Source organism: Coturnix japonica, chromosome 15 (assembly GCF_054131305.1).
Source record: "Coturnix japonica strain WE chromosome 15, WE-NBRP24, whole genome shotgun sequence".
NCBI classification, from domain to species: Eukaryota; Metazoa; Chordata; class Aves; order Galliformes; family Phasianidae; genus Coturnix; species Coturnix japonica.
The window spans coordinates 615,430-641,510 of record NC_140677.1 but is presented as its reverse complement, the minus strand read 5'-3'; the positions used below and the strand labels follow the sequence as shown (position 1 = coordinate 641,510).

The following is a 26,081-nucleotide window of genomic DNA, read 5'->3' as shown; positions in this document are numbered from 1 at the left end:
ACATATATGTAGGCCAAAGAGCACAGAGAAATGTGTGACTTGCCCAAGATATCCAGCCCTGCCTTTGTCAGAGAGAAATCCCTCAGGAGTCCTGGTGCCCATTTCCTCTGCTGAGCTGTTATCTACACTGATACAATTGAAGCCCAAATATTTGTGCTATTGAAGGATTGTTTAACAAAGATTTCTGTGCTGTTAGGAAACAATCCTCTGGTAAGATGCTTTGAGAGGAATATTTTCAAGAAATGATTTTCCACCCTATTATCTGGGCTGTTAGTTAGGAGTATTTCAGGGCAATGCTCCTAATGGAGCAGTAAAGGATTTGAATCTCTCACACACACTTCTCACTGTTATTTTTGTTGTTATTGTTCAGGAAGGGAAAGAAAAATGTCACAACTGAACCTCTGCTGCCTGCAGTAGACCGTGACCCCCCAATCCCCTCCCATGCCACCCCTGTGCAGGTCCAAAGATAACAGCTTTCAGCTGTCTCTGCGGGAGGGAGGGCCTGCATGCATCAGAACTCAAAAACACTTTAATAATTAATAAATATATTTACACCAGAACAGTTTCCCTTTAGGGGAAACACGAGGTACTCATGCAATTACTCAGGTTCTATTGACTCAGCGCTGACAAAAACGGAATCTGAGCACTTTAACACTGACAATAAATACCTATGTACGTGATGGAGTTTTCCTGCAGGGTAGCTGCCCATGGATCTGGAGGAGGGCTGCATGTGATGAGCAGGGTCAGATGCAGTGACTGAGAGCTGACCCCAGCACGTGGGGACTGCTTGGGTCGGGATATACACCACTCTGGGTCAGTCAGCGTCTGGTTCTTCTGAGCTCCCTTCTGCTGTGCCTCTGAATGGGGCTTTGGTTCATTTTCAAAATGATGGCAGGCAGGATTCACCAACATTCAGCAGACATTCGTTTTGAGTCCCTTTTGGTCACTTGCTTTGTGTAATGGTTGTAATGCTATAATGTGATGGAAAGTACAGCAGAAATAGCAGTCATACAATCCTAGGCTGCAGCAAATGAGAACAAGCTTAAATACTATCACCATATTGATATTAAAAACAAACAATCAATGAATCAATCAAACAAACAAAAAAACTGCTTTCCTTTAGAAGGCCTCAGACATGCAGGGATCTCCAATGGTCCACCTCCACTACCAACCCTTAAATGAGAGCTGGGAAGGAGTGGATCCTGGTTCCATCCCTTCCATCACTCGGGTACACTGCATGCACCTGAGCTCCCCTGGGCTGGCCCTGCCTTCCACCAGGTGCTCCATCACTGCTTCAGACCATGTCTTAGCATTTCCACTCTACCCTTAGCTTTTTAAATACATAATGATGGAAAACTACCATTGGATAGATGTGCTGGGTCACAACAGGGGCACAGCATATGCACTGCTCTCACCCTAAAGGCTGCAGGAGGAGCTGAGGTGAGGCTGGTGGCTGTGGGCAAGATAGGGCTACACTGGTGACATGCACCAAGGGAACCAAAGGGGATCAGAGATGCACTTAGACATAGAACTCACTGCGTGCACTAGAACAGCCCTAATCACCTGGTGCTCACCAGCCCTGCCTCCCTTACCAGCCTGGTGTTACTGCCTTCTGGCACTGAGCTGAACGCAGCAGCAGAATGCTCAGACACACCCCAGGGCACTCAGAAACAACGAGTGTGGAAACAAACTGTCTGGAAATGCTTAATATGTTTTTGGATGAGTCTGGACCGAGCCCCTGTTTCATTGTTACTGATCTATATTGCAGGCACCGTATTGAAGCTCATGGAGGTCAGGCAGTTATTGCTACTGATTCGGCATATGGGGGTTCTGCTTGGTGCTCAGCAGAAAGATTCAGGCATGGTCCTTTCCCAAACATCCATTCGGCACAAGCAGAGCTGAGGGCTGAGGCTCCGCTGCAGATGGCTGCAGTAGGAATGGCACTTGTGTGCTCTGCTGCCACCGTAGCCACTAGTCTGAGTAAGGGCAGGAGAGATTTATGGGACGCACTGTGCCTTCTGAGCAGAATCGGGCTTTTTTCCTCAACCCTCTTGGTTTTCAAAGACGAACTTTTCCCAGAGTAATATAGAGCTGAGTACGTAATGCAGCCGTAACCTTGTCGGCAGCACGGCAGATGGCAGACATCATGAGGCATTGCCTCCAGAGATGGCTGGGCACAGAGCCGGGAGCACAGGGAGGTCCCCCCGGGTGAGTGATGGATTTGGCGCTGGTGAAAGTTCACACACACATAATGACGGGATCCTCCAGACAAAGAGGTTTGTCAAAAGGCAATAAAAATAAATAAATCTGTTTTCTGAAAGTTGTGTTGGGCATTGACACATCGTGAGTGGAACAGAGTTTTGGTTGTACAGGTGGGGCTGTTAGTTAGGATGCAGGAGTCCCATGCTCCTCCCTTCTGCAGCCCCACCTGTAATTTGCTGTATGCCTTCTGTCATTTGTCTGAAGGCTCAGATCTGTGCTCGCCGCCTGCAGTTCGCACCCACTTTGGCTGGAGAAACGGGGCCAGACGCATTTCCGGCTGCGCTGCGCGAGGGGTTTCTCGGTGTCTGGCAGCGGTGACGCCCCTCCGGCCTCAGCCGGACCCCCTGTCCGCCCCGCGGCGCTGCGGGCTGCTGCCGACGGATCCGGCCCGGGGCACGGGCGCTGCTCGGCTCAGATTGGCCGGGGGCAGCCCCGGTGTTGGCAGCCCGGTGCCGCGGCAGAGCCGGACCGCCAGCCCAGCCCTGCTGCTTCTGACCGAGTTCCAGCAGCGTGGGATGCCGCGCTTCGCTCTCAGCAGAGAAAGCGAGCGCAGCGTAAAGCAGAGCACCCCCGCGTGGGATGCGCGGTGAGGGCTGGGCTGGCTGCTCCAAAAAAAGCGCGGCACAGCCGGGATCGGGCTTCGTTTGTACGCGGGGTTCGCGGTGCCGGCCCTGCCCGCTCTGCCCAGCAGCCCCAGCCAGAGCCCGCAGGAAGCTTTTCCTTCTGAAGGCAGAGGATCGTGCCGCACTGCTCGCGGCTCACTTTGCAGCGAGAAGTTGCTCAATACGCGCTCAGGCAGCCAGGCCACTGCTCCCCGCTAACGAAAACAAAAGGGAAGGGAGGAAGGCTTACAACACAACAATTGCTTTCAATTAGAGGAAATATCTATTGCCAAAATATGTCAGCGGGATTTGACAGACTGCATTTCTCACCGTGTTCTACCGAAGGGCCAGTTGCACTACAATGCACCTTAAACTTAACAGGGATTTAAGTCCTTCCCCTCTTTCTCACAGTATAACTATGAGGCTGTAAATTCATTATTGCAGTCTGCACTCCCCTTTGTTAATTCAAAGAAATCTGACTTACCTTAGTAACTTCAGTGCTGTTCTCTCCCATGCTTGCAGCTCTTGCTCAGGATGCAGTGTTTGATGCTCATTACATGCTTTTAAACTAAAGGACTGAAAAAGTGTTTAACTGAACAAATACAATTTGCTTCGCACACCTCAGTACAAACCCAGGCATTTTAATTAAAATCTCACATTGCTTTAAGGGATGAACCACATCACTGAGCTCTGAGTTGACTCCATTTGCTGTGCCCCACTCCCCACATCTCTGCTCTCCACTGCGCATCATAGAACAGATCCCAGAGAGCCCCATTTGGCCCTGCAGCACGGCCAGAAGCAGAGCCCACCCTCCAGTGGCACCGTGCAACTGCAGCAGGCCCTGCACTGAGCTCAGCACAGCCATCGCTGCACCACTGCCCAGCAGCTGCTGCAGGACCCAGGACTCTGTGAATCCAAGCACTCCTGTGCGTTCAGCTCCAGCTTATAAGTTGTTCTAGCTGTGGGTTAGGCCCCCAGCCCTTGCCTGTCCAGCCCCAGGCACAGTCCCATAGGTCCTGCACCCAGCTGTAACACTGCTCACTGCTCTGCTAGCCTGGTCCCCAGCCCCCTCTCATCAGCCAGCTCCAGCTGGGAGCCCTATTCAGATCACTTGATAGCAACACCTAAGTAACTCACCCCTTCAGTGAATATCACAGTTTGATGTAAACTGGGCTCATCATCACCTCTAACCCCGATCCTGCCAAGGCCCAGCTGGCATTACCTCCAACCTTGGTCACAACCTCCAGTACACCAACCTTCACCCAGCACCATGCCTGAGATTCTCACCAGCCAATCACCACCTGCCAGACCCTGCCCTACACACTGCTTGGACCCAAACTCTCCCCAGAAGGTTCCCAGGCCACACTGTATGAGGGCAAACAACACCGAGATGTTGGAAAAGGTCCTCTTTGTTCTCCCATGGGGCTGATCAGGTCCTGCAGTCCTCTCACCATGGCCTGATGCTGGAATAGAGACATGGGGTATCTCATTAACAAACATAGTTACAAATCACTCATCTACTACTTTTTACTAGGGAACCTAAATCACCTGTATCTTGCAGAGGCCTATTCTGCAACTCTGAGATAAATGCGTGGCATGTGGACACCAGCAGCGTGTGTTTTCCAGTGACACTGACAGCTGTCTGTCATTACGGTGCCACCAGTGGGGTGTCATCTGGCGGTGTATATTTTTTGACATAATGGAAACAGTGCAACACCATTCTTGAAGTTTCCTGGGTGGCCCCAGCAGTCTCAGAGGCTGACACATTTCTTACATGCAATCAACACATCCATTAATCTTAAAGATAAGCTGAAATGTAAAAGTGTCACATGTACATAACGTACACCTTAAAAAACAATAACAACAACAAAAGACATGCAAATAGACATTTAAAGTGTCGGGGAGTCCTGTGTTGGGTCAGGTGTAGCATTTTGGACTTTGTAGCAGAAAAGCTCTAAGATAAAGAGCTCTCAGAGGTTTCAGGCTGCAGGGAGGCAGTGTCTAGTTTGCACGCCCATATGCACAGACATGAATTTGTGTGTGAACCCACTACAAAAATCAACCTTGTAAAATATGAACATTTGAAAATGGAGTAGCAATGGAAACATCCACACAACTCTATGTAATAATGAAAACAGCTTTGTTTGTGGCTTACTGGGGTAGCCTGGCAGAATGGGCCCCTTACTGCTTTACCCACCAGTGACTGCAGCCCCGAGCCTGCACAGAAGGAATGGTACAGCAAAGAGATGGGGCAACCTGCTGGTACAGCTGGGAAATGGAAAATGAAAGGCAAACACACAGCCTAAATAATTAAAATCACCTTTCACAACTCACTCTTCTTTAAAATGTAAACAGCACGCAGATAGAAATCGGAGTATTTCTGTCACCTGAATGTCAGCTCCTCTATCTCTCCAGCTAAACAGTGATTTTTTTTGCTACTTTCACATCCTCATATCCCATTGTACACCGGCATATTTCAGGGGCTGTGATTGCCATGGGACACCCTTTTCTCAGTATTTCTACCCCCAGGAGAACAGAATGAATCACACAAAAAACACTGCCATCCTACCTGAGCTTAGTGCAAGCAATACAGTTGCTTACATTGGGGTGTAGAGCAGTGGCTTTATTACATTTCAGCCTGCCTACCCCAGGAGGGTTACTGAAATGGCAACAACCCTTAACGTCATGGAGTTCACCTAGAGTGATTGCCCTTGTTATTGGGTGCTCATCATTACTAATGAGCTGTAGGTGCTGGCTCTGTGCTGGAGGTGGCAGCACCTGGTGTGGGTGGTACGGATGGTACGGATCTTTGATCTGGGGGACCAGCACAGACCCATTTTTCTGATGTTGTGGGGCCAGGTTTGGGGTCTGGCAGCTTCTGCATCCCCCTGTGGTGCTGCAGCACAGCCAGCTGCATAGCACTGGGCCGGTTCCCAGAGTTGTATGAGTGGTAACCACTGCAGATGGCACACGTTAGGCTCCCACTCATAACCCACAGAGGTGCTCAGGATGAAGCGAAGTACTGAGGTCTCCATAACCTGAAATCCAATCTCATAATCTTCTTATCTCCCTCTTGGTGCTCTCTGTCCTCACAGAGAATGGTTTAACACAGAGGGCAGGCTCCTTTAACCCACTTAATAGTACTTTTCACCTTCAGGGTCTTTTTGAGCATTGGGTTTATCTTTCGATCAGCGTTGTCTGTTTAATCCTGGGTTTAAAAGAAAAAAAAAAAAGCAAAACTTGCTTCTGGTTTCAATCAAAGCTGTCAATCAATTGCCCCATTCTGACCAGCCTTGCAAAGGAGCATTTGGCCTCTGCACAGCATTCAAGGAAGGAGTCTGGGGGCCAGACCTCATGTTGGGGACCTCCAGACCCCTGACCAAAGAGTGATCCTGGGATGGAACAAAGTATTCAGCCTTTCAGCACCCAAAGGGAGCCTGTAAACAGGAGGGGAATCAACTCTTTGAGAGGGTAGATAACAGCAGGAAAAGGGGAAATGGCTTTAAGTTGAAGGAAGGAAGATTTAGGTTTGATGTCAGGGGAAAGTTCTTTACAGAGAGTGCTGAGTTGCTGGAACAGCTGCCCAGAGAGGCTGTGAAAGCTCCATCCATCCCTGGAGGTGTTCAGGGCCAGGCTGGATGGGGCTGTGGGCAGCCTGGGCTGGTATTAACTGTGGAGGTTGGTGGCCCTGCCTCTGCTGGGAGGGCTGGGGATATATGATCCCTGAGGTCCCTTCCAACCCAAGCCATGATTCTATGATTTGATGGTGTTAAGGGAAGTGTTTGTGGCTGTAGCTACAAATATCTTCTTTTGTAGAGAGAGCTGACACTGGTAGTTTATCTTGTTCTGCAAGAACTTGTTTTACAAGCAGGTGTTTCACTTGGGCTCTGTATCATGCACTGGCAATGTGGGTACAGTGTGCAATAGAACAAACCCTGCATACCCTGGGGAGAATCAAAGCAGGAGAGAGGCTGCAGTGGAAAGAGAGGAAAAGTGCCCTGTGAAGCAGAGGATGCCCTGCTGGCACTGCCTATTGAATCCACTGCCAACATGATCCTTGTCCTGCTCCTGCTCAGTGTTTCACCACCTCTTGAGGGTCAGTAAGTAATAGTGCACTTGCTTATGGAATTTCTGCTTGTAACTTACTAGGGTTATCTAAGTGGAGGGCTCTGTGTGTGTGTAATAAACCTTGTAACCCTCTGTGCTACTCTGAGTTAACAGTTTCTTGCCTCTCTCTGCTTCTGAGACATTCTGTCTTGGATCCAGACATACCCTGAAAGAGACCCCAAGCTCATTGATGTTTCTTGTCCTGCAGGTGATCCCAGTGATTCCATCATGCTGTCTATTCACTGAGCTGCTCAATAGCAGGGGTAGCAGGATGGACCATAGCAAACAGAATTTTAATTTGAGGTTATTCTCAGGACTGCAGAAAGGAAGTGTGTGTTGTTCCCAGCTCATAGGGCCTTCAGTCAAACAACCCATCTCAGGCACTAATTCTGCTCAGTAAAATAGAAACCACACTTGCAGTGCCCTGCCACACAGTGCTGCTGCTTGCACGAAATCTGCATAGTAAGCGCAGAGGCACGAGAGTCAGAGCCCAGATGCAGAAGGTTGAACAAATATTAGCAGTTAAAGTAGTCATTAACCCATCCGATGGAGTATCTAACAGAAGCCATGCTTTTCTCCTGGCTGATGCAAATGAGAATTGATTGTAAACATCTCATGCCTAAATTACACCTTAGAGAATCCAAGTAACACAGTTGTCCTTGTCTGAATTACTTCAATGAAAACAAGGCAGAAAAATGGCTGCAAATGGCTCCTTTCAGTTGCTGGCTGTTGCCTTGCTTGGGACTTCTGCAGGTAGACATTCATGCCAGGGCTGGAATGTAAATGTCTCTAGATTGGCATTATTAGCAAAACTATTTTCTTTCCTTCTCTCTACTCTGGAGAGCTGGGGGAGGAAGAAAGGCAGGAGTGTGTGTGTGGCTGTGCTTCAGGGGAGCACTGCATCCCACCCCCCAGCAATCACTGAGAACCAGCAGCCAGCACTTCTGTTCCCATGCTGGGGTCTCACACTTAACCAGCTGCAGATCTAACAGCTCTGATCCCACACAACAGATGAGGAAAGGGAGCAGTACAATTGCTCTCCTATGCCAATCCATTCACTGCATGAAACTCAGCATCTGTTTCACACTGAGGCTGAATCCCAACAACTGAAAGCAGTTCTTCCCAAACCAAATAAGCCAGTGCGTAATGCCGGGAGTGTCCAGCTCTTCGCCCTGCTCAAGCGCTCAGCGCGGACACAGATAGAAGGGGAAGAAAAAGCATCCCAGGGGGCAATTGCAGAACAAAGAGGTTTAGGAAAGGAGCGGAGGAAGCCGTCCTGCCGCGGTTTGGGTTAACACTGCACCCATGCGGCACTCGGGGGAAGGGCCGCTTGCAGGGCACAGCTCTGTGCACACAGTTGGGTGCCTATTTGTGCTCTGCTCCTGTGGGAAACGAAGGACCTCGGCCGGAGGACTGTGGTGCTCTGCAGCCGCCACACGTGCACAGATGCAGGGTCAGCCTCCACATTTCTGCTGCCAACAGGTGGGCTTTACTCTGCAGCACATCTGTGCAGAAGGAGCAGTGATGCAAAAGCATCGGACACCTTTACAGCAGCACATCGCCACATATGCTGTTCACCAGCATTGCTGTGGGGAGCTGCTTGTCATAAGGCCAGAGCTGTGACGTGCAAGGAGAAGCTGAAAGGCTGGAGTGGCTGCTCAGCACGAGAAATGGATGTTTGAGAGCGCGTTAACCATCCCTAGTGCTGGCCAATGTCAGCAGCCACAAAACAACCAGATGGATATTGATCTCCCCAGCTCTGTGTGTAGCACAGAAAGAAAGGGAGCACACAAGAGAGTGTCATTTTTCTGTTTTTTCAGTGTTGGTGTTACACGTTTTCACTCTTTGCTTCTCTCTTAGGAATCAGAGCTTTCTTTGCAAGATACCCACCAATGTGACTGTATGTAAGACAGTTACTTTTGTTAAGGATAATAGAGAGCTTAAAGTCTGACATATGATCAGATGCCTTCCTGATCTGAGAAAGGCAAAGGATGGGGCACTTCATCCCAGCAGTTCAGGACCTCTGCCACTCAAAAACAAATCTGCATCTCCTTATTTCTTCTTTAGTTTTTCCTCTGCTGTACATTCATTGGCTGATGAACTCTCACCAACTGTTACACTCATCTGCACACTTAAATCAACCTTGTAAAAGTCTCCTTGTTCTCAGTGAGTAATTCTTCCGGTGGGTGAGTAACTTGTCTCTGATGTCTGGTTTGTGTTTCGCTGCCGGGATAACGTGCAGTGGGAGTCTGCCTGGTTTACATAATTGTGCACTTTAACTGTGCACCAAGTGAAATTGGGCAGGGGCGGGCAGTTCCATTTTCATTGTTATTAATGACGACCGAATAAACAAATATAAAACCAAGCAAAATCAAACAGTTTTCAAGATCACCCTGGGAAAGGATGCAAGAGGTGATACGATGTGGTGCCTGGGCTGGGAAATTTCCACAGCATTTTTTCAGGTACTCCCTATGATGTATCCTGTTAAGCATCACTAATGGTCCAATATTTGTGTGGTTATCAGGACTCTGGATTCTGTCGTTGGGTGGTGGTGTTCTCATCCTCCTCCTTCATCTCCTTCCTTCTTCAGTTTCCCTCATCTAATGGCTCCTTAAGCCACAGCAGCCCTGTTTTTTGTTACAGAACACAAGAAATAACATCCTTCATTTCCACACTTCAGAGAAGAGACAGAAGAGACCGTTTGGCAAAATGTCAGACTGTGTGATTGGTAACACCCCCAATCATTTCAGACTATGACTCGTGGACATGTTAGGCTCAGATGCGAAAACAGAATATGTGCACTTTATGTCGGCCATTCTATTACATTAGAACCAGTCATTATCTGGTTGTGGTGGTGAAACATTTCCATCAGGAACCAGGGCAGGGGGATCACATCTGATGTCCCCACTCCTACCTCCTCCAATCCTCCAGCACTTTTCCTCTGGAGATATTGGTATGAAACCAGCTCGTGTGACAAGCTGAAGTGATTCATAACTCAGCTGTGGGCTTTGTTGACAAGCCCCATCTCAAAGCCTTCATGCAGATTTCATGCATCCAGTGTGCTCCAGGAAGAAGCCTGGTGAGCATTACAGGCGGTGCTCTCAGAAGAGCTCGGACACAACTTGGCTTCATTCATTTGGAGCATGTGAGGGCCAAATGGCTGTCACTTGACAGCAGCTAATAGTGTGTTTTTTAAAAGGATATTTTCTACATTAAATTAGATTTCCAAGACATCACCATGTATCTTCTATCTTCAGCCTTATCTTTTCATCTGGATTTTTTTTTTCTCTCTCTCCTATCAGTCTTTAAACACACAAATGGGAATTATATGGATAAGTCCACAGCATTGTTCATTCTGGCAATGGATTATCAGTCACAGTTAATTAATGTTGGGGCTCTGTAAATGACACAGCTCAGCAGCGATTCTCTTTTCACCACCATCACATCACAAGAGCATCAGTGACCATTTTGCAAGTGATTCCTCCAGCACGGAGTCCCTCAGCACTCCAGGGTGTGCAGGTACCCATGCACTGCACCCTGCCTTCCTCACCGTACACACAGCTACTGCCCTCCTTCAGGAGCACTGGGCTCTGCCACAATCTACATTCATTGTTTACAAACACAGAGCACTCTGCTTACAAGTTTACAGCTTAAAGCCCCCCAGCACTGGGAGGAGGGCACCCCCGCAGCTCTCTGCACACCTGCAGCACTGCAGGATGCCCCTGGTGCAGGACTCCCTGCCCAAGGAGCTGCACACCCCTCAGCTCAGTCATGCTTTGGAGTCAGGTGGAAGCAGCTTCTTGTGTTCACATCTGAAGGTACTTCCTGGTACTGGCAGCTGGGCTCTGAGTGTTTAACCTCAGATATATGCATGCAGCTCCAGCCAACAGCAGTGTATGGGGCAGCTCACAGCAGATGCAGGTCTGAGCACCATGCAGCCCTATGCTCTGTGGACAGCCCCTCTCTCCTGTGTTTAAGCCCTGAGCTAAAACGAGCTCTGAGGTGGAGTGGGGATTCAGGGCCATCAAGGTGTGAGCCTCGCACTGGGCAGAGCAGCCCCCAGTGACCCCAAGCATGTTGGTCTAGGTTGAGCCTAATAAATCAAGTAAAATGAGAGAGTTTTATAAAGACCAAGAAGCCTACTTTGCAATGGAAGGTGTACAGCTTGGAAGCACACCCACACCTGCTGCCAGGCAGTGAGAGAGCAAGAGAGCCAGCATCACTTCTGTGACGTATTTTCCTCTCTCTCTGTGAGGTCCTCTGGGATGTGTAGTTATTCTCTGTGCTCCACATGATGTCATGATGTGGAATACCAATAGCAAAAAGTACAAAACCATGACAGGCTACAGACTGGGGCACCCAGCGTGGCCCAGCACAGGGGGGAAAAATGGCAGCAAAGATGCAGAGGAAAATGAGTGATTTCAGAGTAATGACCTTGGCTGATTTTAACTCCAATGCAGATGAAGGGATGGAGCTGGGATCCGTTCCCATCAGATGGAAGCAAATTGGACAGTTTCCCAGACAGATCAGCCTCAGCTGGGAAAGAGAGAAAGAGCGTGAGGAAGGAAGATGGCTCCAGCAGGAGAACAGCAGCTCTGAGTTATGGCTGTTCTCAAGAAAGCCAGATTAGATACATTATTGAATCAACGGCAGTAGCCATGGCTGGCAGTACCAGAGGAGCCAAAAGATGGAGCTTGTGAAAGATAAATCAGGGTGAAAAATCAACCAGATTTCATGGGATCCTTTCTATGCATGACAAGATCCTTTCCATGTCCCAGCCTGAAGGACAGGAGTGCACTGAGCAGTGCGTGTCTAGGAGCCACTGCCACACTGTGGCTCCTGGGAGCAGTGCGGACCCCCCTGCTGTGCCACAGGGGCACCAACACAGGCAGCCTGAGCCTGCCCTGCACCTGGGCAATGCTGCTGCCCTCACACAGGGGAAGCCCAGCTCCTGGCCTGTGGCCCAAATGGTTTAGGGCCCACTTCCCACTGCAACAGTCTGTCCCCTCACATTTGCTACTCCAGCTCTGTGTTGGGCTGAGGGAGAGCTGCTCTTCCAGACCACTGGGCAGGAGGCCCTGAGGATTCATTATTGCATCCTGTTCCCCAGGGGTCAGTGCTGGGGCCTGTCCTCTTCAATATCTTTATTGATGATCTGGATGAGGGCATTGAGTGCACCCTCAGTAAGTTCGCAGATGACACCAAATTGGTGGGCAGTGTGGATCTGCCTGGGGGTAGTGAGACCCTACAGAGGGATCTGGATAGGCTGGAGAGCTGGGCTGAAGCCAGTGGGATGAGGTTCAACAAGAGCAAATGCTGCATCCTGCACTTTGGCCACAACAACCCCAGGCGGTGCTATAGGATTGGGGCGGAGTGGCTGGAAGGCTGTGTAGAGGAAACAGACCTGGGGGTACTGATTGATGCTCGGCTGAACATGAGCCGACACTGTGCCCGGGTGGCCAAGAAGGCCAACGGCATCCTGGCTTGCATCAGAAACAGCACTGCCAGCAGGAACAGGGCAGTGATTGTCTCCCTGTACTCAGCACATGATGTTATGATGTGGAATACCAACAGCACAAATCACAAAACCATGACACCAAGTCAGGGCAGGTAGGCTGAATGCCAGCAATAAGAGGAAGCAAATACAAGAACTGATCCATGTGGGCTTGGTCTTATGATGAAGTGGCAGTGGGCAGGGACAGGGTTTACAGGGGCACAGCAGAGCCTGAGCTTCAGTTGTTTGTGTGATGCAGTGCTATGTGATGTGTTCCTGCTGGAGGAGCAGAGCGTGCCTGTGGCTGCTTACAGTGGGATTTCATCTAGCACCAGCCAAAATGGAGTGTGGTGGGAAAGGAAGTGAGTCAGAGCTGCTGGAGGTAAAGTGAGAACAGCATCGTTAGAAGCTGCAGCTGCCTTTGGCCTGCGGGGATAGCCACAAGTAGCAGAAATTGAAAGTTTGGCAAAAAAGAGCAGCTCTGCCTGTGAGCCCAAGAGGTGAGGTGCTACCTGGGGAGCCTCCTGCAGCACAACCAGGGCTGCTCTGATGCTGCCACTGGGACCGGGGCTCTCTGGTCTTTGCACTACACCATGAGTTCAGAGGGATGCGTCTTGTTATGAGGTTTTTCCCCACTCTCTGTCAAAGACACAGGCTGCCAATTCTGCAGCCTCAGCTGAGCCCCATCCTTGCCCTGGAGGCAGTGCCATCTCAGTGCAGGCTTTGTCTACCACCAGGCCCCGTTAATGAGTGACACTGCAAGCACTGGCAGAAGGCGCTGGCAGTGAGCAGCACCTGGGGTGAGGGATGTGGCGGGGAGTTGAGGGGCATTTCTGCTGACAGGAGCGAGCATCCCAGGGCTGCTCATCCTTACAGCGTTCTTACAGCTCCACATATTCACTGCCGCCTCGAGCTCCAGTACGGCAGGGAGGGTCCTTCCTCCTCAGCCACAGCAAGACATGAGGCTCTATCAATGCGGCCGTTGTTCTTTGCGTTCTCCATCCTGTATCCAGAGAACCTCCCAGTCTCACGATTTCATCCTTTTTTTTATTCGGATCCTGTCCTGCACAGCAGCAAAGGCGCCTTTATGTGCACCCTACCCGGCAGCACACGGCAGCCCCGGGGCAGGGAGCAGATGTAGGGGCAGAGAGACTTCTCAGGGGAGCCGAGGCACACCGTGAGAAGACGAGGGGAACGCTCGGAATGGGGCAAACGACTCTGACTGCAGCCACAGCAGGGCCGTGCTGTACAGCGCTGCGAGAGCCGAGTGTGGACACTGCCACAGAATCACAGAATCACAGAATTATCAAGGTAGGAAAAGACCTAGAAGATCATCTAGTCCAACCATTACCAATACTTCCAGGCTAAATCATATTCCTCAACACAACATCCAAACGTTTCTTGAACACTCCCATGGTCGGTGACTCCACCACCTCCCTGGGCAATGCATTCCAGTGCCTGACTACTCTTTCCGAAAAGTAATACTTCCTAATGTCCAGCCTGAATCTCCCCTGACACAGCTTAAAACCATTCCCTCTAGTTCTATCACTGATTACACGAGAGAAGAGGCCAACCCCCAGCTCACAACCTCCCTTCAGGAAGTTATAGAGAGCAATGAGGTCTCCCCTGAGCCTCCTCTTCTCCAGGCTGAACAATCCCAGCTCCCTCAGCCGCTCCTCATACGGCCTGTGCTCCAGACCCCTCACCAGCTTTGTAGCCCTCCTCTGAACACGTTCCAGGGCCTCAGTGTCTTTCTTGCAGTGAGGGGCCCAAAACTGAACACAGTACTCGAGCTGCGGCCGCACCAATGCCGAGTACAGGGGGACAATTACCTCCCTGTTGCTGCTAGTAACACTGTTTCAGATGCCACGCGCAGCAGGGCCCCCGCGGGGCTGCACCGGGGCCCGCACTGCGTCCCGTGCACACGGCCGTAGGTCCGAGCGGCAGCGGTGGGGTCAGGCCGGGCAGCGCGGGACGAGGCGCGGTACCGACCTGCGGCCGCTGGGTGGCGCCAGAGACCGGGGCGGCGACTGCGAACGGGCAGCGGCGTCGCGGGCGGCTCGAGTCCCGCAACCTGCGCCCCGCAACCTGCGCCCCGCAACCTGCGCTCCTCGGCCCGCCCCGGCGGCGGCAGCAGCTGCGGGAGGGGCTCCATGGCGGCTTTGCGCTCGGGATTGTCTCAGCTGAAAGTAGATCAGATTAGAACGATTACAGTCTATTAGAACAATGGAAGTGAGAGCGGTTCACATCCCCGCTCGAGTCTCGGGCACTCTGGTCCCGGCTGCCTCGGCAGAAGCGCTGTTGGGCCGCCCGGGCCCCGCAGCCAGGAGGGTCCTCCTGCCGGCCCCCACCGCGCCCGTTCGGCGCCTCGGAGCCGCGTGGCGGTGTAATGGCGTTGTCATGGCGCTGTAATGGCGGTGTGACGGCGCGGGGTGACCGCCGGGCGGCGCTGCCCGCCCGAGCCGCGCATCCTCCCGTGACACCGTCCCACGGGCTCGGGGCGGTCGGTCCGCAGTAGCGCAGGTCGCTGCGGGTTCTCACCTTTGGCCCCTCCGTGCCAGCGGGGCCCCACGTGGCGCTTTAACCCGAACTTCAGTGTCGCTGGGAGCCGGCGGACCCGGACTGCGCGTTCCCGTGGGCTGTGGCTGGGGAAACTGCCCTGTGCCGCCGGCTGTCCCGGCATCAACCGCCGTGGCACCGCTGGGCCTGAATTTCCATTTGACCCGAAGGAGCGCATTCTGCAGGGAGAAAGGTCAGGCGCTTCTCGGCTCTGTGCTACTGCTTGTCCTGACTGGAGCTGTTAAACTACTTCCCACAGACTAACAAGGAGTGAGTGATGGCTCCCAGCCCTCTGAACGACAGGATGAAACTGTTGACTTGGGGGTAGAAAACCACTATTTTCATCCTTAGTCTTTATGCCCTCCTGTTTGTCTTGAGCCATGTGCGACAGCCACAGGTACCACAACCAGCCTGTCAGATGACCCCCAGAAGAATGCAGAAACTTTGAACCTCACCGGCAACATCTCCATCCTACCTTGAGTCAGAAAGTTCCAGCAAAAGCGGCTCCAAGTACTTGCTCCATCCATGAGCTGCCGGAATTTGCCTGTGGGGAGAAATAATGGCCATTTCTGCTTTTTCATCCTTTGCTGGTTCTATAACCTGTGTGCATACGTGAAAACAGAAGACTCCCCCTAATATTGTTGCCATTCCCTGGGTTTCGTGCTCCTGAGCAGCTCACCAAACCTAACAGGATGGAGCATTTTCTCCCTCAGAGAGAGATGCGCCCACTCCCACCTTGTACAAATACCGAAGAACTGAAAAATGGTATGAAAATTGGTAGACAGGCTTTTTACACTCCTTGTGGCAGCCCAGCCCACATCGTACAGGCTCTCACCTTTCCTTGGAGGCAGAGGGAATGAGCTCTGCTCAGTGCACACGGTCCTACCAGCTGTTTTTTTTATCTCTTTAAAGCTGAGATGCAGCCAGGACCTGCTCCCTCACAAGTTCCACATGGAGCACAGCTGTGGCCACACATGTACCCCCCCTCCTCCTCCCTACTTTTTGCACATGCAGGTTAGCACTGAGCTCATCCTGTCAACCCATACAGAAAAGAACCAAACGTGTGAGACCCAGCCCCTCCCTACTGGCACAGTCTGCCCCACAGCCAGGACCCACATGGCTCTCTGAAATAGGCAGCATGTCTTGGGTGAGTCACTGCTTAGCACCCACCTCCAAGCTGAGCCTCCAGCCCTGCAGGCCAGGAGTGCACACAAACACCCAGAGGTTCACGGACCATGTGCTGTCTTGCAGGACGGAGCACACAGCCACTCATTCTCACCACGGCAGGTGGGGTCTGGCTCACCATAGGATGGAAGCTCAATAAAAAGATTTATGGAGTACTCGATCAAACTTCAAACTCTTAGGGGAGGGGAGAGTGTGATCAAACCTGAGCTATTAGGACTCATCACACTTTCCACCCTCTCCATATCCCCCTATTTTTCTTGACTCCCCTCCCACCGCCCCGTGCAAACATTCCAATTAATCCAGTGTTAATAGCTGAGGTCTTTATTTATTTTTTATATACAGTAAAAGTGTCACAGATAAATCTGCAACAATCAGACAAGACAAATGTAAATCTCTCTCAACAATTAGCAGCTTAAGATCTACAAACTACAGTGTTACTTTCACAAGTGTCATTTCTGTACTCTTCAATCCGTGCAAGTGAGTTTTTCAGTTTATTTTTTACACTTTTAAAACACACTTACAGCTAAGTCAATTGCCTACCACTATACCACCCGGCACACACAACACAGACACACAGGGTTTTAACTCTTTAGCCACATTCAGAATTCACTTTAAAACTGTCAGAACTACCCAATCTTGGACCCCTTTGTAGCTCGGTGTATTCTGCTGTAATGCTGCCTTTTTGTTTAATTTAAAAAATGCGTAATTGTCAAAGCTGAAAGACAGTGCTTCTCTGTCCCAGTGCAACACGTACAGAACTCAATTAATCTGATCAGACCCTAAAAGCTCACAGGACTGGAATAATCCAAGGAAATCATTGCTGTGAGCATGCTTGGTATCATTAATGTAAACTAATGAAGCTGAGAGGAAAGGGAAATTCATCAAATCAAAGACAGTCATTTTTTTGCATCAAGATGACTTTTTTGTTTTGTTTCTTTTCTTTTCTTTTTTCTTTTTTTTTTTACACTGAGAAAACAAATAGGGAAAAAAAGATGAATTTCACTTGAACCCCAGAATTTCTCTGAAGAGTCGGTGCTTTCCCAACTAGCACAGTCCGTGACATTCTTCCCTTTTCACATCCCAAGTTGATATGCACTAAACATACCCAAATAATTCCAGAATTCCAGCTCCAAATATGAAATGTTGAGGGAAACATTCTGCAACTCAGAGATGGTCACTAGAACAGCATACATCCAAAAGGAAGGTCCACAAAAGGTACTCACACGTGCACAGCCACACCAGGGACTCTTCTACACATCATCCAGAAATGCTTCATCAAGAAAGCAAACACAACCACTGACAGGGAAAGGGAGCCTTAAAGCTAGAATCACATGTCCAACAATATAATCATTGTTAACCTATCAGAAATCATCACAGACCTTCAAATTGAAGAGGGAGGAAAACCCCAAAACATTCTGCTAATGCAAAAGGCAAAACACATGGCAGCTCTGTTGGGATAAGAAAAGTGGATGCAGCATCATATGTGGCATTACTGCAGATGACTCTCTGGAATGGAAAAAAGTGTCGAGAGAGAAAGAGACAGACAGACAGACATTGTCTGGAGCCATATATACATGGCCTTTGCCAAACAGTTTTGAGGTGATAAGTTTCTATCAAGCCTACACCTGGCAAATTAGCAAATGGCATTTACTGACAGTGACACACTTGAGATGCTAAATGAAGTTAGGGTATAAAGAAGAGAGGCAATCACTGCCTTCACATACTACAGATGAGTGGCACTGAGCCTCCAAATTCATTGGCTTCCAATTCCTTCCTGATTTGACCACAGGAAAACCTACCACGAGCTCTTGTAGAGTGACCAAAACTGAGGAGAACGGAGGTGCAGAGGCTAGGAGCCACAAATAAAGGCAACAACACTTTTCAGCTATGTACCAAATTATTTCTTACTGTTATCCACGCTGTTGTTTCTGACAAAACCTAAAAAGGAGAAGATGATTATCTGCATAATCTGTACCAGCCAGATAAGGACTGTATACAGAATGCAGCTTCACTTGAGCTACAAGAACTGTCCAGAGAGGAAACAATTATGCAACCTTTGCTCTGTCTGCAACTCGTGTGAGAAGAACTATTCTTTTTGGCTTGAGGAAGTTGCAATTGGCAATTTGCATTTGAAGTACGACAGGAACAGATTAGTGCATACGGTGACAAAGGCAGGTGTGCTGGGATCCCTGCAGGGTACCTGAGATTTCTGTGAGTATGGAAAAAATACAAAGAATCTCTGAAGAATGGGTGAGCTGCGGAGGGCTTTTATCAGCCAGCCATCAGTTAACCTAGTTCAGGGGGATTTCTAAAGAGTCCAGAATTTGCATCATGGCGTATATTTTACATTTATGTGTGTGTATATGTGTATACACATATGTATACATATATACATATACACATACACACATATTGTATATATAATGCATATGTTTCGTGTATGAATATGTATGATCTCAACTGGTCTAGGTCACCTGAGCAACATTTAGTTCCTACAGAGAATATAAACCCAGAAGGAAGAAGAATAGCATCATCTGAATAAACACCACAAATGGTGCTGAAAGACTCCCAGAGTCTGTTAACATTTCATGGAGATGGAAGCTGTATCTTGACACTGTTACAATGAAAGGGGCACCAAACTTTAAAAAAACTGAGTGAATCCACATTCCTTGGACACGCAGCCTTGCCTGCCGGTACCAACATCCATCAGCAACAGCAGCCTGCACCAATTATGGCTGAAGCCAACATTTCCTTTAGGGATTTGAAAAGGTACTATGAGTGCTCGCCCTCACAGAGGATGCTAACTATGGCACACTACACAGATACAGTTTACAAAATCTCTACACAGATGATCTGATCTGTGGACAGGAAAACTTTGGTTTCAATCTTAAGTTTATTTAAAAACGGAATCAGGGATATTTCTGAGGCAATCATTCCTGTAAGCAAACTCGATTCAGCATTTCTTTCCTTAAAAGAACCTGTTGCCTAAGAAGGTATGCAAAGAAATTCCCTATTCTTAACCCGAGGCCAGGAATGAGAGATGATGCTGAAGAGAGAAATACAAATATATTCTTTTTCACATTTGGAAAAAGGAAAAAAAAAACCAACAAAACACCTGCCTGACAAGAATGTGTGGAGAGGATGATGTTCTTCCTGATGCTGCATCTGTGTGCACAGGACAGAAATGGCGTATGAACAGCACTGTGTTCCAGACAGGCTGGCACTAGAAACTACCGTCTGCCTTCCACAAAACTGCTTCAGGACAAGACAGCTCATAATTATTCACGCATTTCTTCATTTAAAAACATCACTTCTTTATTTATAAGGAAAAAAAAAAAAAAAGCAATGACCCACCTGACCCCTTCAAAAAACAAACAAAAAAAAACCAAAAAAACCACAAGCAAAACAACAAACCAACCAACAAAAAATCAACAACCGAATAATAATAATAATAATAATAATAAATCCTATTAGAAACAATAAGGAAGCACTGAGAGTTTGAGTATAATACTCTTCAAGTATGCTGTTTGGATTTTTTTTTTTAATCTGTGAATATACATACATTAAAAAAAAACAACTTAAAAGTGCGACCAAGGGCTTTGCTTAAAGGTAAGTGTTTCAAGGACTACTTCAAAATACTGCAGCACAACTGTGCAGTTACTGTATATGGCATGAGGCTTCCACTTCATAGGCTTAGCAAAGTTAACCAGCCTTACAGAAAGTCACTGTTCAGTCAGGTTAGCACAAATGGTGAACCCAGACGCTGAGTCGGGAAAGATCCACACGATGTTTTCTTGTTAAGAAACCACTCCGAACCCATACATTTGGACATGGAATGTGTGCAGACTTCACAGTAAAAGTTTAGTTACAGGTTTGCTGTGTTACCATCCCTCAAGGCTGTGTGCACTACCTTTAGTTTTGCTCATCTTAAGTTAATCACATTTTCTTCTTCCTGACAGGTTTAGTACAGTAGTTCAAACCACAGTTTAAGTTGCCCATTGGTATGCTCCAAATTTCTGTATTTTATTTATTTATTTTGTACACTTTAAAGAATCTTAAGATTTGCATCCAAAGAGAACCGTGCTACATAAAAATTATCCAGGATTCTCACCAAAAAGAGTTCTTGAATAAAATCTAAAAAATACTATTGCAATGCATCTTGCAGAGAAAAAACGTTATTCTAAATGTAAACAAATTCACTCAGACACTTCAAAACTTCAGCGGAGTAGTTGCCAACTAATCTTTGCCACGCTTGCTCACCGAGTGTGCTGGGAGGGGGCAATGCAGCCGATTCCTCATGGCATCATCTGGGGGGAGACAAGAACCGTTCCAAGTAGCCAGAGATGGCATCCCAGTGCTTCCACAAAAAGGCAATGAAAACCACTATGAATAAAGTGCTGAACGTCCTATTGCGAGTTTTCATGAGGGGCACGACGCAGTTGGCCACAGTGGAGACGAAGACAAGGAGGACGGCCATGACAGCCAGGAGGATATTGATGAACTTCCCCAGCAGGTTCCTGGCTGTGGCATTCTCCAGACCCTCCAGCTGCACCACCTGCTGCTGCTGCTGCTGTAGCTCCATCTTGGAGATGCGGGTCTGGCATGCTTCCAGGGCCTCCTGTAGACAAGAACACACCGCTTGGTTCCAGTGCGTCATGGGCTGATGCTGCAGCAGCCAAAGGCTCTCACCGTAGCAACCAGACCACAGCAAGGCCACCTTCCTCATACACCTTCTGCAGGATGTAAGTCATGATGCTGACTTCATATTCTGCTGCAGGAGAAGAGGCTGTGCCACTGCATGTAATTGAGGAGTCCTCATCAACTAAGTGCAGCAGTGCATAAGGCACTGTGTGACCTCACTTCCTTGAGAATGTCTTGAAGGAATAAGCTGACAGCTTTGGCAGAAGCCAGGCTTCATTACAGGACTTTACACATAAGCTGTCTGCCCTTGAACATGGCAGGGGCCTTACCATCCTTCCTGTTTTGTGGTTGGATCCATAGGAAGGAGGACACAGAGCCCTCAGCAAGCAGACAGCCTTCACCTACTTGAAAGAAGAGCTGCCCACCTCAGTTTGTTTCAAGAGATCACTGAGGGGATGAAGGCTCTGTGTTCTGCCAGTATTCCTCTTCCTCACTCATTCTGTGTGTTCCCAGAGCCTCACCATTCCATCATTTTCTTCCTCTGATTTGTGCTCATCTGACCCCCTTTCAACCTGGCACAATACTAAGTCAACAGCAATAACTAACCAAAAAAGCTCAGAGGATGCAGGGCTGGGTCTGCCCAGTTGGCAACCAGGAGGAGTAGCTGTGGAACACTGCTAGACCTGACCAGCACACCTACCACCAACAGGCAGTGGGTGGGTCGGAGATAAGCTGGGGATTTTAAGGCACCTTGCTCACAGAGATATGAAGTTATAATTCTGCCCTCAACGCTCCCTCCGGACTGCTTTTCCCAGCACCTGAATGATGACATTGGTAAGAGTCAGAAGTCTGAATAGAGCAGTGACATCACTCAGAATGGTGATCAAATCAGAACCAGGACCTGTGCCTGCAGACCAAGCTCTGTCACTGCTCCTCTGCAGCACCAGCACATGTCCTTGACTGTTCCTTCACACAAGAAGACTGAACATTTATCTTTTCCCCAGCAATGCTGAGGAATAGCCAGTCCCTATTTGTACTAAAGTTTACACTAAAAGTAATGAACCAGGAAATGAAGAATAGAAGCAGCTATTCAGAATATCCCACTTCAGTTGAAGTTTCCAACCTCAATTCTTCCCGCTGAATTAAACTAGAAAGGAGAATAAAATGTGAATATTGCAACATTCCCTAAAGGGAGAGACTGCTGTTTACTGTCAGAGGCCACTGACATTGATTTATGTTAAACTTAACTTAAAGGTCATTGCTATCTGTTACTTTTCTGTCTTCGTGTAACATCTGTATAAGTCATGAAGCGCAAGGGCTTCTCTTCAGTTATGCCACCTGAAGGTAATGGGTAATACTGAACAACACCTGCAAGAAGCAAGGAACCCAAAAGGACATTGACTCAACTCGCCCTGCAGCTGGGCCTAGTAGTGTGCCATGAGCCAGGTGTGCCTTGCCTGCAAAGGCGTTCACCTGGCTGGGACTCCTTCAGAGGAGGAAAGAGAGATCTTTGACCTACAGTTCTCCACTCACATTATAAATATCTCATGTCAGTTATCTACGTTGGGATGCCTGCTAAAGCAAACACAACACAAATTTAAAATAGATGAGAGATTTGTTTCTGAATGGGCCTTGACAAGGTCTAGCTGCTGCTCAGATCATTGCCCAGGTTTTTGCTATGTGCCTGCTTGGGTCTGTGGAAGGCCCTCCCACAACACAGACTCTGTTTGCTTTGGTTTGGTCCTTAAAACACTGAAGGAACCTTTCTTTTAAAACTATCTCTGTATTTCGGCAAGCCAACAGAAATAGCTGTTCAGAAATGCAGTGGATACGCAAAGCCGACTGTATTTTTCCTGAGACATCTTTGGTCTCTAAAATTCATTACACAGAAATGCATCCTAGATGAGTTCACTGCAAACACTACTGCAAAAAAAAAAAAAAAAAAAAGCTTCAGGTCAGAGCCCATTAGTTTCCAATACCCAAACAAACCCCTGCAAATAGAGCCAGTAGAAAAAGTGGGTGCAGGCTTCTACTGTGTTATCACTCATTTCAAAACCCTTCTCTGAATAAGTGGAGGTCCTCTCAATTTGCTCACTGAATGTGCACAGCCCTTCATTACAAAATAATTATTTGGGGAGATACCTGAGGGTCAGAGACTGAATAAAGATCAGAAATCTTTAATATAAAGTTTAGCAATAAACCTACGGTGATTTACAACAAATACTGAATCAAAGTAGTATTTCAAAAACAGTTACTGAGGGAGCATGTGGAAGACCAGATTTCAGTGCTCCTATTTTTGTCACCCACCTGGATGTCCCGGGCTCGCTCATAAGACTGATAGGCAATTTTCTCCTCCATGCTGGCCAGCTCCTGTTTCAGATTCAGGATCTCATTCTGATGGAGCTCAGTCAGGTCATTTAGCTGCTCTTCCAGTCTTTCACATCTAGAAATGAGATGACATGGTACAGCAGCTTTATTGAAAAGAGGGAGGCAACTGTTAGACCAGTTACAACTGAGCAGTGAATACCACAGACTTGTTATTAAACAATGACTGCACCTACAGAACTTTGTTTTATGAACAATGTGAGACCCTCCCACTGGGAATTCAAGAAAGCTCTTCTATCAGGTAAGATAACATTGGTCTTGTTTCAAGCCAGGGAAAAAACAAGCAAAGAGGAGAAATGACAACTGTCAAGAGATGAAAGAAATCAAGTGCAGAATTAGCATACTTATTCTTAAAACTTTTGTTTTAAGCCAAATAAGTTACCTTCTAATACTATAAACTCTCGTGTATTTTAGACGAGTAATTTCAGTAAAAATGACAACAAAATAGTATGCAGTAACATGCCCTGGAGAACATGCTGGCATATTCTAGCCTTTACATATGAGACTGCACAGTGGTCTAACTTATTGATGTACTTCTAATCTCTTGTGAATGATTCAGCTTAACTAGCAAAGAACACCGCATTACTTACAAGAAGGACACATGAACCACTGAACTGAAGGCTTATTTTCCAGTTTGCTATGGTGAGCAGTCTGAGAGTGGTTTAGCAGAAGAGGACTGCACAAAACAGGAGTTATGACATCTCTGAGAAAGCTTTGTTTCTCACTGAAGAGTTTTTAAACAGACTTCAACAATAGCTTCATGTTATTTCAGAACCTTCAAAATACATTACGGATACTTTGTATTTGTATGCAGCACTTCACCCTTGGAATTTCAAGCCCTTTACAAGCAACTCATGTTTCAATATCTTTTAAAAAATCAGGCAAGTATTTGTCTTGTTTCCAGAAGGTAAACATGGAGAGAGCTCAGACCAGGGGTGAGAACAGCCAAAACAACACACCAGCCTTCTTCCCTGCACTCTCCACTGCTTCCTTATTCCTGGCCCGTTATCAGCAATGCTCTGATGCAAGGAAGGCATGGGTACAACTATATTGTAGCCACTGTGCTATTCCCACTCTGATTTCCACTTAATGTGTTCACTGTAACAGCTTGGAAAGAGTTTAAAGTACAGCTCTTATCATCTGCTCTTGATTACTACTAATAGAGAAATCTGTATGGAATTCAATGCAGATAATTCCTTAATTTCTGTCCCCATCTGACTACCTCCTGTTTTAAATGATGTACATACATACATGCATAAAACAAACAAGCACTACTTCTCCATAAATGAGAATTTAAGCTCTGAAACTAAACAAAAAAATTCACTTCCTCCCACCACACCCCTCCCCAAAAGGTTTTTAGTGCTTCATGAGCTACATATTCAAAATCCATTGGCATAAGCTAGTACTGAACCATGCTTTCAGGTTTTTACTTTAAACTAAAAAGTCCAAAGAGAATTTCCATTCACATTCTTGGTGCAATAACCACTGAAAGTAAAATGGAGGAGTTGGACATAGCAGAACATCTTCCAACAAGTGTTTGAGCCCGCAGGGAGCCCCAGACAGCCCCCAGCTGACCCTGGAGGTACCAGTGCTGCTGTGCCACTGCAGCAGGGCACATGAGGGAACTGGTTTCCAAGGAACTACAAGCTCAAGCAGGATAGCAGCCACGTGAAGACCGGCTAATGAGGAAGGAATCCAGATAATTAATGTTGCCATTTGTTTCCACCTCATTTAAAAAAAAAACAACAAAACTTTACATCAACCAAAAAAGCACAACTAAGCCCACTCAGGAGTCCTAAAGGCAGCACAAATCACCTGTTAATGTATTTTAAAGTCTTCCAGTGGGTTTTAAAACGAAAAGGAACTAAACTATTTCTGAAAGCATCATGATTATATGTTTTAACCTCCCACATAAGCACCTTCACAAAACAGCTGTTGCCAGGCAGCTTAAATTGTTTCTTTAAAAAGAAACAACCATATTTTACCAAGTTCAAAACAACCTGTCTACAGGAAACATAAGGGAACCCTCCAAGGCTGCATAGTCAGGAGTTAAACATGATTGGCATAAAGCACAACCCACTGCACAGAGCAGACTGCTGCCTTGCTCTTGGGTCTCAGTGGCCTGACTCCAAGTTTGCACCCCAGAACCACCCGAGCTTTTTCATAGATGGAAACCACGTGTTAGGAAACTGGCAGAACGGGGTTAATAATAAAAACTTATTTTTGAAATTCCTCCATTCATCTCCTTTTAATTCCTTGTCTCACCATCTACAATTTAGAAAATGTGGTTTGTTTTATTTTTCCCATGTTGTTCTACACTGCTGTTGAAGTCTGAGAAGCTAAGAGGGCTTCACTTGACTCCAAGGGCCTGAAGATACAGTTCTCCTGTTAAAAGATGGTTCAGATTTAATTCAGAGGTATTACCTGACACCTGCCAAGAACTTCCCATTATACAAACACCAGTGTCTGTGCAAGACACCCTAAGTTTGTCTGTGAAAACAGCAATACCCCAGCTGGTCAAATCACACTCTGTTCCAGTACTGAAAATTCCTTGTTAGAGTCTAAGAATTAATTTATCAGCAGCTAAAGTGTGAAATCTCCCCTTAAAATTACTGGAGTCTACATTGACAAGCACAGACACTTTTCTACATAACAGACAAGTGACAATTTTGCATTTATTTCATCATCAAAGACACTTGTACGGAAGGCAGTGGGATACTGATGGGGTGCTCAGGTGAAGAAAGGCACATGTAAACACTTCACAGGGAACAGCCAGGTCAGATTTGCACATACTTTCTGAGGCTTGTTGTTTGGAAATCAGGGAACTGACTTGAAACATACTATGG

General features: G+C 47.6%; 2 protein-coding genes across 18 annotated transcripts in view; both read right to left on the bottom strand.

The window, feature by feature from the left end:
• Positions 1–341: 341 nt before the first annotated feature.
• Positions 342–3,496, bottom strand: LOC146758331 (uncharacterized). The gene is made up of 2 exons (XM_085516716.1): positions 3,349–3,496; positions 342–3,079 (listed from the first exon to the last, which is right to left on the bottom strand). Exons 1-2 carry the CDS (start codon positions 3,376–3,378, stop codon positions 2,594–2,596), a joined length of 516 nt encoding a protein of 171 aa, XP_085372842.1. The 5' UTR covers positions 3,379–3,496; the 3' UTR covers positions 342–2,593.
• The window catches only part of TMCC1 (transmembrane and coiled-coil domain family 1), an 86,354-nt gene continuing 63,762 nt past the window's right edge, over positions 3,490–26,081 (bottom strand). For 13 of the 17 annotated variants that reach the window (XM_015874850.3, XM_015874858.3, XM_085516691.1 and 10 more), the window contains 2 exons: positions 23,158–23,293; positions 16,515–20,827 (listed from right to left, as the gene is read on the bottom strand). In XM_015874850.3, the coding sequence (XP_015730336.2) occupies positions 20,513–20,827; positions 23,158–23,293 (451 nt within the window). In that variant the 3' untranslated portion in view covers positions 16,515–20,512. Of the gene's footprint in view, positions 4,328–15,499; positions 15,569–16,514; positions 22,774–23,157; positions 23,322–26,081 lie in introns of those variants that run through there. The other 4 variants (XM_085516693.1, XM_085516695.1, XM_085516694.1 and 1 more) reach the window with 4 other exon arrangements.